Genomic DNA, 12,494 nt, shown 5'->3' with positions numbered 1-12,494 from the left:
AAGTGTTAGTCAACATTAGAGATGCTATCCAGGACCCTTGTAAATATCGGTTCTAACTGCTACTTTTGTACATATTCACCTTCCACTCTCTTTTGATATCATATCTTATGTTTATTACTACTTATTCTTTTAGTTCTCAGCTAAATACTTAGCTTATTTTTCCTCCCTCAAAGGGCGAGGGCTAAACGAGGGGAAGAAACCAAGTCTTGCTTTACATCTTCCCAATCCAATCCAACTTTATTTATCCACAAGGGCAATTTTAGATAGATGCTGTACTAGCAATGTACATAAATATACATGTTGAAATAATTCCTTGCTCTCTCTCACGCACACACACAACTACAGTTGGTAACCTTAGGTCACTTGTAGAAGATCACGGCAAGACAAGACAAGACAAGTTTATTATAATCCTCAGCGGAAATAAAATTTGTCCACAACAGGGGCATAAAATAATAAAATAATATAATTAAAATAATAAAATAATACACATACTTCACCATTCCCATACTACCACACACTTACTCATTCCCACACATATATAAAAACAAAAAACAAAAAACAAAAAAAAAACCCTACTACTACTACAGTCATATAACCTGCAGAACCATTCTCAAAGCATAAAATCAGAAGCCAGCCGATAGGTCGTACTGTTGTTAAAAAGTCTGACAGCAGCCGGAATGAAGGAACGACGAAATCGCTCTGTTCTACACCTCGGCATAGAAAACCTTCCACTACGTTGCATGTGTAGTTCAGTCAGTGTGCCGTGGAGTGGGTGATCTGGATCGAGCAAAATAACTCTCACCTTCCTGGCCAGCCTTCTCTCAACAAGGGGTTCAAATAGCTCCAGGCTCAGACCTACAACAGAGCTCGCTTTCCTTATCAGCTTGTCCAGCCTGCCAGTGTCCCGCAGAAGCACTCCCTCCCCAGCACACCGCTGCAAACTCTAACACACTACACACCATGCTCTGATAAAACATATACAGCATCTTGTTGCAAACCTGAAAAGATCTCAGTTTGCGCAGAAAGAACAATCTTGTCTGTGTTTTTTTAAAAACAGCATCCACATGGTTAGACCAGGTTAATTTACTATCTAACAATACTCCCAAGTACTTATACCCTATAACCATCTCAATAGCTTCATCCTTGATATAAACAGGATGGACAATCCCTTTTTTCTTTCTAAAATCAAACATCATTTCTTTGGTCTTGCTGGTGTTCAAAACAAGAAAGTTAGAATCGCACCAAGTCACAAACTCATCTATGTGCTTTCTGTACAAGTTCTCATTGTCATTAAATATACATCCAACGATAGCAGAATCATCTGAGTATTTCTGAAGATGGCATAACTCTTCTTTAATCTTAAAATCAGAAGTATATAGTGTAAACAAAAATGGGGATAAAACAGTGCCTTGAGGCGCGCCAGTGAATGTGTTGATCATACTAGATGTAAAAGTACTATTCCAGCGTACATACTGAGGTCTATCCGATAAATAGTCTAATACCCAATTCACTGTGCATGGATGCAACGACATACTATGCAGTTTCTGAGCAAGGAGATGTGCTGAATGGTTTGGAATGCAGAAGAAAAATCAAAAACATTACTCGTACACAAGCAGAGCTCTTCTCAGATGAGAGTACACAGAGTGTAACATGTACAATAAAGCATCATCTACCCCAACCTTGTCTCTGTATGCAAACTGCAAGGGATCTTGAAAAGCAGCAACTTGGGTCTTAAGTACTGGTAGCACCAATCTCCTCAAAAACTTTCATAATGTGCGAGTAAGAGCTACAGGTCTATAATCGTTTAAGCAAGAAACATGAGCTTTCTTAGGTACAGGAAAATACATGATGTCTTCCAACCAGACGGAATCTTGCCAAGAGACAATGACCTACAAAACAATGTATGAAAAATCTTACACAGCTGCTCAGCACAGATGTACAGTACCTTAGGCTTGATGCCATCAGGACCTGCTGACTTATTAACATTGATCCTCTTCAGCTGTCTACAAACATCCTCAACTTCCAGTGTAACAGGCTCCCGTGTAGTATCAACAGAATCAGAAAAGTTTCCCGAACATAAAATAGTGTCCTGTTCATTCTCAAGATCATGTATGTCAAACCTTGCATAATATTTGTTCAGCTCATCAGCAAACTCACAACCCAAAGCTGGAGAAGCATCCAACTTGTTCTTCTTACAGTAACCAACTATTTTCTGCATCCCCCGCCACACTTCCTTAGTATTGTTATCCACCAATTTTTTCTCCAGTCTCTGCCTATACTGTTCTTTTCCTTCCCTAATCGCCTGTTTCAAGTCTCTTTGTACAGCTCTTAACTCATCTCTATCTCCCCTAGCAAAGGCAGCTCTTTTCCTCCCTAGCAGTTCCCTGATCCTTTTATTAATCCATGGCTTACTATCTGCATATTGTGTGACCTCTTTGACTGGAATGACAGTGTCAACACAAAAATTTATATAATCAGTCACTGTCACAGAGAGCTCATCTAGTGTTCCACAAGAGTCAACAAACACATCCAGTCAGTACATTCATACAACCTCTAAGTGCATCGCACGCCTCAGGCGTCCAGCACTGTACATTTTTACAGCAGGAGGTTGTCGTTTGACAAGCGGATGTATTTCGGCAACAAATGTATCAGACAATGGTCGGACTTACCAAGAGGAGGCAGACTATAACAAAGTACGCCTTTTAGCATTACAATTAAAACAAGTCTAAGATTTTACCCATGCGAGTGGACAATCAACATACTGATAAAAAGTAGGCAAGGTTTCTTCAAATTAAATGGTTAAGAATCCAGTTATCAAACAGCGCGTCAGGCGACTTTAACTGCTGACTGGATATACCCGGCCACAGTTTCGACGCCGTCTTTTCGATTTGGCGCCGGATGGATGAAACAACACAAAGAATCACGTGGCTGTATTCACGCGGCAGATAGTAAGGCCGCAGGCCTACACACAGCAGCTCAACGTCAGGTACACAAACTCTCTCCTTGACCGATACATGGTTAGGATGACACCACTGGCAAGTAGAGTTGAGCAAGTAAATGGCAATGTGAGAGCGGTATATCTTGTTAATAATTAAAGAATTGTCATTGTCAACCACACTAGCATCATCAAGTTGACCGTTTCGTATGTGACTACACAGTTTTATTTAGCGACGCTAATTGTTGTGAGAACGTTACAATCTTCTGTACATTCTTCAGCAAAATTCACTATTTCATTTCGTCCAGCTAACTATAACTGCTTCTTAACCTGCTAGGGGCCCCGAGAGGTCAATTTTGAGCAGTTTGAATTTTCTTTAAAAATTGATTCCTTGGTTATTAAACTATCAGGAAACTACACTGCTATGTTAAAATAAAAGTTAGAAATTGACTTAAAATACGTTTTAATAGAGGTACCCTATTGCGATCCGTACCGATTTGTTTCCCTGTCATAACGTTAACCTCATCGTGTTATACCTTGCCAGAAAGCCCGGAGTCTGTATGCTCAACTTCTTCGAAGAACGATTTAAATATTAACCAATCAAAAGATTTGTCTGCAAAAATTTAGGAGTAAACAAACCTGGTCGGCCATTTTGACGCTAATCTTTGAACCCGCTTTTCTCAAAATTGCCGCCACCGTACTTTCGTACCGTTTGTGTCTTTGAAACGCTCATTAATTGTAGTAATCATGTCGCGAATATTGCGTGTAAAAAGCGATATCTTCCAAATAATTCGTGAATAAATTAGACCTAAATGAATTTGGAAAAACGAGTTGACCTCTACTCACTCTTTTTTACCAAAATTTGCGCATTTTAGCGTCCTCGATTAACCGGGTCTGATGGCGGGGTGTGGTTGCGGCCTATGCTCCACTGGGGGCGAATAGGAACAAGAAGAAGAAAAAGCATCCTCAATTACTCAGTACATGTATCAACTATGAATAATGGACTGTGCTATAAAGACGAGTCATTGTGCTTATCAAAATTATTTAGACTATATGTATTTGTTGACAGTTTGTTCTTTAATCGAAAGCAAACCATGCAGCTAGTGGTGTACTTCAGATAAGACCAGAAAATCAACAACGATTAAAGGTTTTCATATCGGATGCTAACATTAAAAAGAAATTAAAAATATAAAATCTTGTTACCTTCATCTTTTTGTATTGTTTTGATTTAAATGCTTATCAAACGGATTTCTAATCTTTAATAATTGATTACTATCAAGAAGCATATATTTTCCGGCAACACCTTATTTGTGATGTGAACATACTTGAGTGTGGGCCCGCTAAATACTCTTGAGACCTTATCGCCAAAAAAAGAGGATATCAGACTTGTCCTCATCCAACAAAGAAACTCTGTAAGAGAAGAAAAGCAGTTGTAAATATAATTAAAAAGACCGATGATCTTCTGATGGACACGCTGACATGCTAACGATCGAAACAACAAGTGTAATATTATACCTTAGTTTTATGATTTAAATGATGCTTTTGTCTAAGCTAATTGGAGCACATATTAACATACTCCACATTTTGCACAAATAAGCAATGACACACGCATTTGTTTAATCATTTGACAATAATACATTTTTTAATACATTTGACAATACAATGGGACTTTGGACATCTTGAAGCTTGTACGCTTTACTATATGCACACATGCGCACGAAGAACGGCCTTCATGCAAGACTCGCTGATGACAGTGTTGATAAAAAACAGCACCCCACCTTCCACTCTCCCGCTTACCTGTATGATCACGTGGTAAACCCTGTAGTATGTCCACCGACAGCCATCAACGGTGTCGTGTGACGAAGCATCGTACAGGAGAGTTTTTTTTTACCCTCTTGAGATAGCTACAATCATTTGTTTTCAAAACTAAATGCGCATTTTTTAGAAAAAAATCTGCAAATCCACAATCCAAAACATCAGTAACATCCGGCACATTTGTAAACACATTAATCTCATTTAACTCATTTAAAACTGTGTGGGTGTTAGAAGTGCATGGGTTGGATTACTGCAGTTATTAAAACTAGCTTTCATATGATTGTCTTCGCGAACAGTTGTCTTGCACTGACACCCATTAATGTTGGAGAAATTACTAACAAGTGTAGGTTGAGGAACTTCAAGAAAGAATCCGTATGGTTATAATATGAACTGTACTGAGTCTGACCTGTAGCCGAGTGCTGTTTTCGCATCTTTCATTCTTCTAACATATCCGGAACATGTCACAACTGCTGTTTGTGTTTTTTTGACCTACTCGAAAACAGATGAGCATTTATTTTCAAGAAGAAGCCATGCTCGCTTGAATTATTGTGCAATCGAGTTTCGTTCTTCTTTTTTTCAAGTCTAATGATGTTTCATAGCTCTTCACACAGAGTTTTAGCGAAGAAACTATTCACATATGTTACTTTTAAACATTGTAAAATGTATTAATTGTTGTACGCTTTAGTAGATGCACAAGTATGCACGGACACACAAACTAACATGCACATACTGATACAATGAATAATGACAAGCAGATATACAATCCCACACTCACACACTCACCGTGCAGCAAGTACAGACATATAAACATAGGTCACAGAGTAAGAGAAACTCATTTTTAGCCTTCCACTGTTACTGTCACAACAACTGCGCGCCAACATTCGTTACCCCTGCCCCCATCTTAACTCCATTCGTATTCCCCTTTCTTCTGCTATTCTATGACGTTAGCAGCATGCACTTTGTATCCTAAATTATGACCAGTATGATGACATGGCCGTTACAAAAAGTACGACTGCACAACTGAACGGATTTATACTTTGTCCTGAACAACCTTCACACCTCGGTTTAACACGACAGCCAAGGAATACCAAGATATGAGGTACAAGATAACAGCCAGTGGACAGTGAGGTATGTACAGACACACTGAACAACATCAAGATGAGGTACAAGAGTAGAAAGTAAAGAAATGGATGAAGATATGAAGGGATGTAGACACTATAAACAGTGTAAGATGGAGTCGTTACATGATGGTTAGCATGACAGACAGATTGCAAGGGAGTTAAGGATAGTATTTCAGGGATAGTACTTTGTCAACTGATATGTTTTCCAGAGCGTGTGAATGTAGCCTTATAGTCAGGGATTTAACTCTGATTTTCACTTTCCATTCCCCCTCTGTGCACACACCGCTTTTTTCACGTTGGGCAGAATTTTCAAAAACTCAGCGTCTGTTTTCCAGAAAGTGCCTCGGTCACCTCATTTTCTAGAAACAAAGCCTGCCTGGGGTTAAATGAACAGCCTCGTCGGCAATTGTTTTTGTGCTGTCAATTCATGGGCCTAACCTCCTGTTTGCTGAAGTTTAAAGCTGATGGGGTGAGCGTAGTCACGTGCTGTATCGTTCGGTGACCTGAAGTTCAACTCCGACATGCCACCAGACGATCAGGAAGCCGGATGCAGGGAGGGGAAGAAAATAAAAATCACATCCTAGATGAATGTCGTATCCGGATCTGGGCAAGTATAAAAAAGAAGGTCTCGGTGTCAACTGCTACCAACCCTGCGGACGGCGAACGGAGAGGTTCGAAACTATCATCAGTCGCTGGGCTCCATCATCTCTCCTGGATCTTAACCATGGCCAAACTGCTGTGGCTTCTGCCTCTCACAGGTCTGGTCCTCCTCTCATTGACTGCAGCTCCCAGCTCGTGCAAAGTCGTAGTGTTGGACAGCCATCTTGCATCGCTCGTCCGTCGCGAGGTAAAAAGTGACGGCGCGGGTGGTCCTGGGGATGTCGTCAATGATGTAGGGGACCAGAAGGTCTACGATGGTCAGAAAACAAATGGTGACAGATGAATTCAAAGAATTAGTCGCAAGTGACCTTAGTGACAATGATCTGCAGGCGCTGATGATCGTGGAGGACACAAAGTTTGGGGCAGAAGCAGGTACAACTTTAATCCTTGTTTTTTTAAAAAACTTTTGTGAGGTTTGACTCTTGATAGATGTTAATATTTTACGGTAGTTAACAACCAGGTTCACTTAGACTTTTTGTCTCTTTTTTATTATATATTTATTTTACTGTTTAATTTAATTTTTGAGGGACCTTTCGTCAAATTGAACGTCGAAGAGAAAAACCAAAAAACGGCTGATAATTTCCGGTGTATACGGTCATCTACTAGCAAAACACCATCTGTGCAATTTAGTGAATGGTTTTACTTTGAAATTTAATTGTTTTTGCCAATTACAATAGTGTTCATCTCATATGGTTCTTGTTTTAATCCAGAAGAACAAATTAAACTGTTTGGTATACACGTCTGTTGAATAATTATTGTCCATGCACAGGAAAATCTTCATTGGATATCATTAATATATTTTCTCAAACATGATCTATGTAGGGCACTGGACAAAGCAATAAAGAGAATCTTGAGGCAGAAGAAAAGAAATTGTTCTCTAAACATTTTTTTCAAAATGAAATCCCATTTTAAAAATAAAGTAGAAGTTATATCCCCACTTCTTCCGGCGTGGTGGGGTAATGTAAGGAACTATTTGATATCCGCTTTTTAAACGCTCATTGTCAGCTATATTCATAAAGGACACAGAGCAAAATGCAATGCTGCAATAACTCTTGCTGAACTACGGCTAATTCTCCTTTCTTCCACTCCCTTTTTTTCTTGTCTTTCCTCTCTATTTCTGTGCTCAGTACATCAACCCTTATGTTAATGTCTGAGCAAACCGTCTTTCTCGTTTCTAGACGAACATGCCGGTCTCAAGTATCTGCGAGATGTCCAAGGTAGGAAGCAGACGACATCGACACCCATCAGACGCCGCCGACAGATAGGCCGAGCCATCTTCGCCGCAGGTCGAGCCTTGTTCCGCTCCTTCTCGCGAAACCCCGCCACCCAGAGTGGCTCGCGCGTTACACAGCACTACTCCAAGCCAGGCACCTACCAGGATGCAGTGCGCGATTTCCAGTCTCTGCGCCCGACTAATGTCAAACCCATCGACCGACCTGGTCTCACCGGGCAGACCGGCACGATGGGCAACCATCAGATCACCATCCGTGACTACAGCAAACAAGGCAGCCCCACCATGGAGATCCGCAGCCACGGAGGTGACCTAGTGCGCAAGTTCCGGTATGAAAATCCAAAGTAAGAATCAGACAGAACGCGAACTCTGGACCGTTTATGGATTCCGCGTGGGATCTAAAAACTTCCACGCAGATCGATCGTCATCAGTAAATTTGTTTGTAAAACAATGAGCATTTATTCGTAAATTGAAAACCAAAATTAGGTCTGAAATATATCTAACGAGTGCGTGCGTGTGCTTGAGTGTGAAATTTTCATTTGTTTGTTATTTTTTAATTTTGTATCGACTGTAAATAAATTTTGAATTACATCTTCTGGTCACAAATATTGCTTCAAAGTGTTTGCTGAGATCGTGTGTCAGATGTTCACAAGCACACAGGCATGCTTTTCAACTAGTATGTGGAATCATCATCATCATAATCATTCCATCAGTCCGCATATACACAGAAATACATTTATACACAAATACATTCGTACATCCAAATCCACTATTTTTCCTATATATACACCCACGACCATTATGTTAAAAATGTAAACAAAAAATGTATTTCATCTTTTGGTGCTGTTCTAGAATAAATAAATAGCGAAAAAGCGAAAGAGTAAAAGAGCTCAAGGCATGAAACAGACGACTGTCAAAACCATCATCAAGGCCAAACAGCACAACAAGTGGCTGCAGCAGCACCCACGTTTCAACCGAAACGACCCATACTACCTGCTTACAAGGGCTGAGCAGGTCATTATTTTCAGGCTGAGGACAGGCCACAACCGTCTCAATCACCATCTATATACCAAGCTCCGAATCGGCCAGACAGACCAGTGCCCGTGCCAGACAGGCAGTCAGACAACAGCACATCTACTGCAAGAATGTCCCATGCACGAAGAACTCAGGCACCGCATTTGGACTGATGAGACGCCAGTATTGAGGAAGCTACACGGCAGCCTGGAGGACCTGCGGCGCACAGCATCATTTGTGCAGGAGGCAGGCGTGTCCATTTGAGTGAACGACGACGAAGAAGAAGAAGAAGAAGAAACAGACGACTCTTTTACTCATTTCAGATGACAGTAAAAACAATAGGGAGCACGGTTGAGTGCACAAGGATGCCGGATCCTACTGAAGTAAAATACTCGCTTCCTTACCTTTTCAGTGGGGTGGGTGAGGGGTTAGCGATCTCACTTTTCTCTCCTCTCCCTCGCTGCCTCACCTTCTCTAATTACCCTCTGTGGAGTCAGGTGTCTAAGTGGGTCACCACAGGTGTTGTGCGTCTTGTGACATCACAGAACCGGTTAAGCTGACATCTAAGACACATTTTTATTATTACTGCCACATTCACTTATGCGGGGAAAGAATTTTTATTGCTTCCTGGAATTATTTTGACAGAATTAACACGTGGTTATATTTATAATGTGGTGTTTTTCATTTTTCTACGAGACAGCAGTTGTAACACAAATATAAGCAAAAAACACCACATTTTCAGTTTTTATTATTTTTTCTGATGCTCTTTTGTTCTTTCTGTCTCACTCGCGTGTGCTTGTCTTTTTTGGGCAAACCATGGAGTGAGCCTTATTTGGCAGTCGCTTAATTACACCGTAGCTGATAAAAGATGAAAGCCACACAGAAGTAAGAATTAGCGGATAGCCACATAAATGCTCCAGGTATAGTAGATTGATTACAATAACACACAGCAGGTTACTTGTCATAAGAGTTACATAAGCCACACAGTCTTCTCCTCCCTCTCCATGGTTTCCGATGCTGCTAGGGTACCTTCATCAACCCCCTTCCATTTCAAACTCACCCTATTTATTCGCTCTCAACTAAATGTGCTATAAAATTAGCCCCTTCCCACATTCCCACATTTTAATAACACCGAGGTCTTGGCCTCGCTCACCCTTCTAGACGTGAACCCTCGTGTGATGACAACCGTTAGGGGCGCCCGGTAGTGTAGCGGGTAAAACACTCGCTTGCCACCATTGCAGTGAGCGGCTCAGGGTTCACATCTCGTCTCGGGACTCTATGTATGTGACACCTGTCCACAGGTGGAAGCACCTTCCTACTAAATAAATCAACCAACTAACGAAGGACAACCTGTCTTGTCCATCCACCTTCTAGTCTACCACCGGCTGTTCCTCTACATCCCGCCACAATGGCAAGAGTAGAAAACTCATTTAAATTGCATTTGTGACAATGACAATATCATATAACGAAGTGTGTGTGTATGTGTGTGTTTATGTACATAAGCGCTTGCTTAAAACTAATTGATTTTCTCTCCGCTAAAAAGGGTAAACTGATTGCTTAGAAACACGAGCTGATAATTAAAAAATCAACAACAACAACAACAACAATAACGAGGCCAATGCCTTGAACCCATTTTCTGATAATGCGAAGCACGTGCCCAACAACAACAGGAACAACAACAACACATCAGGAGACGGCTGCAGATGTGCATGAAGGCCGTCGCTCACTTATTTTTATTTTTTGTTGTTATTGTTGTTATTCTCGCTCACGGCCGGCTCTGCGTATTTCCAGAACCTTTAGAGTCGATTCTAGATGCGTTAGACTACGTGTAATATGACAATAACCAAATTATAGTTCTTCTGCTTCGATTTCTTTCCCCAAACAACCATTGGTCACAGACCCGACACTACTCCACGACTGGTTGCTGCCCGACCCCCCTGGTGGCTGAACTGGGCAACTAGGTCAGCGGGACAGACAGGGACGCGAACCTTGACCTGCCATCCACAAACTTTGCCATTGTTCTTGAATGATACCCGTTAAAGGGATTGTAAAGGCAAAATAAAACTGCTTAGAATGTTGTAAAGAATATGAGCAATTTGAGTCTCGTCTATGTTCGTGTCTGTTCATGTGGAAAAAGTTGAATGTTTTATAGGATGTTGTGTTTAATAAGAGAAATTACACGGGACTCTTTCATCTCTCTCGTCGTCCGATGATGTCAACTCGATGCCAGTGTCAGCTGATGACATAATATGGCTGGACATTGGTCATAGCCATCTTGATTGTTATCACTAATATATATCACAAACCCAACTAACGACACACCACTGATCACCTGAGTTCAAATCCTAACAACGACCGACACTTCCTGTCCCTCGCTGACGTCACACAGCACAGCCTTATCACCGCCCTCACAGCCTTATACTGTACCGTTAAAAATATCATTCAAGACATTATTCATCTGTCCACTGCAATCGGGAGAATGTGCTGTTTGTACTGATGTACAAATCACAAATATTTTTAAAAAAATCAAAAAACATCAACATTCATAAAGGTTTGTTTACCAACATTAATTTAAGGTGCTGTAAGAAAGCTACTCTGCTGGCAACACAGCAGTTGTGTTTGTTTAGTTAGAAGCCGCCAGTCCAGGAAATTGCCATGAACAGTGTTTGTGAAAAGAGAACCCCTGGCGATAAAAATTGTCCCAGGGAGTGCTTTATTCCATGGTTTCTTCAACAACGAACTTGAGTGGTTTAGTACAGAATACAGTTGTGTGGCTAGCTAGAGGATTAACACTACTGACACGAAGCTAAACTACGAATAACAATTTTACCATTTAACCATCTAAAGCGGCCTCGTCCCTCATCACCACATTCTTCAACGAAGTCTTATATCTACATCAGACCAGAGAGGTTCAAACAGTGATACAGACATGACAGGACATTACATCACTTTTTTTCAAAATAAACAAACAAACAAACAAACAAACAAACAAACAAACAAACAAAATTCCTCCTCGAAAATTTTTAATCCCATTGATTCAAGGTTCTATAGGAAACCTCAAGAGCATAGAGAAGAGGTAAAAGGTATTTATTCATTTAGAAATCGTTAGAAAGAACTAGAAAATTCTCAGTTACTTAGTTTTCAAAAGAAAACTTTTCTCAGAGAAAACAGCTCGACTCCGAGCAAACCTCACAGTGTAAAGAGGTCAGTGCCATCACCCAGACTTGCTTTGCTAGCCTCCTTCCTGGGATTTTGTTTGTACGGGTGGGGTGGGGTGGGGTTGTGTCGAGTGCACAACTTGCCGGTTTGATTAGAGGGGTAGGGCGATTGTAAAAACTAAGTGGAGTTGTTATTCTCCCAGAATCACATCCATGGCCATACAAACTGTGTTTCTGCGTATTGCCACCCGCAGTGGTGTTACGGGTGCAGGCTGTCCTTGACATCTTTTTGTTCTCTTCTCGTTCGTGGAAGTCAAGGTTTCATCTCCTTGTGATGTGATTGTCATTTTTAAATCATTAAAACATAAGTACAGATTATACAATGTCTTCGATGACATTTTGTCTTACATGACATTGTGTCCGTTTTCTGATGTCTGGTGTCCAGTGTCCTGAAAAGGCACTTGTAATCCGCATTTACTACAAGGCTTGTTTGCAAATATTTTTGTGAAATATTTATTTACGAAAATGTATTTTTCATTCACCGAATCTGTTATACTGAA

General features: G+C 40.8%; 1 protein-coding gene across 1 annotated transcript; it reads left to right on the top strand.

The window, feature by feature from the left end:
* Positions 1-6,491: 6,491 nt before the first annotated feature.
* Positions 6,492-8,355, top strand: LOC112553229. Its single transcript, XM_025220318.1, has 2 exons — positions 6,492-6,903; positions 7,710-8,355. The coding sequence occupies exons 1-2, from the start codon at positions 6,786-6,788 to the stop codon at positions 8,108-8,110; spliced, it is 519 nt and encodes a 172-aa protein (XP_025076103.1). The 5' UTR covers positions 6,492-6,785; the 3' UTR covers positions 8,111-8,355.
* Positions 8,356-12,494: the final 4,139 nt, after the last annotated feature.

The sequence above is a fragment of the Pomacea canaliculata genome, linkage group LG12 (genome assembly GCF_003073045.1).
Source record: "Pomacea canaliculata isolate SZHN2017 linkage group LG12, ASM307304v1, whole genome shotgun sequence".
In the NCBI taxonomy this organism is placed as follows: Eukaryota; Metazoa; Mollusca; class Gastropoda; order Architaenioglossa; family Ampullariidae; genus Pomacea; species Pomacea canaliculata.
The sequence above is the reverse complement of the archived record's forward strand: the minus strand, read 5'-3'. Positions and strand labels throughout refer to the sequence as shown.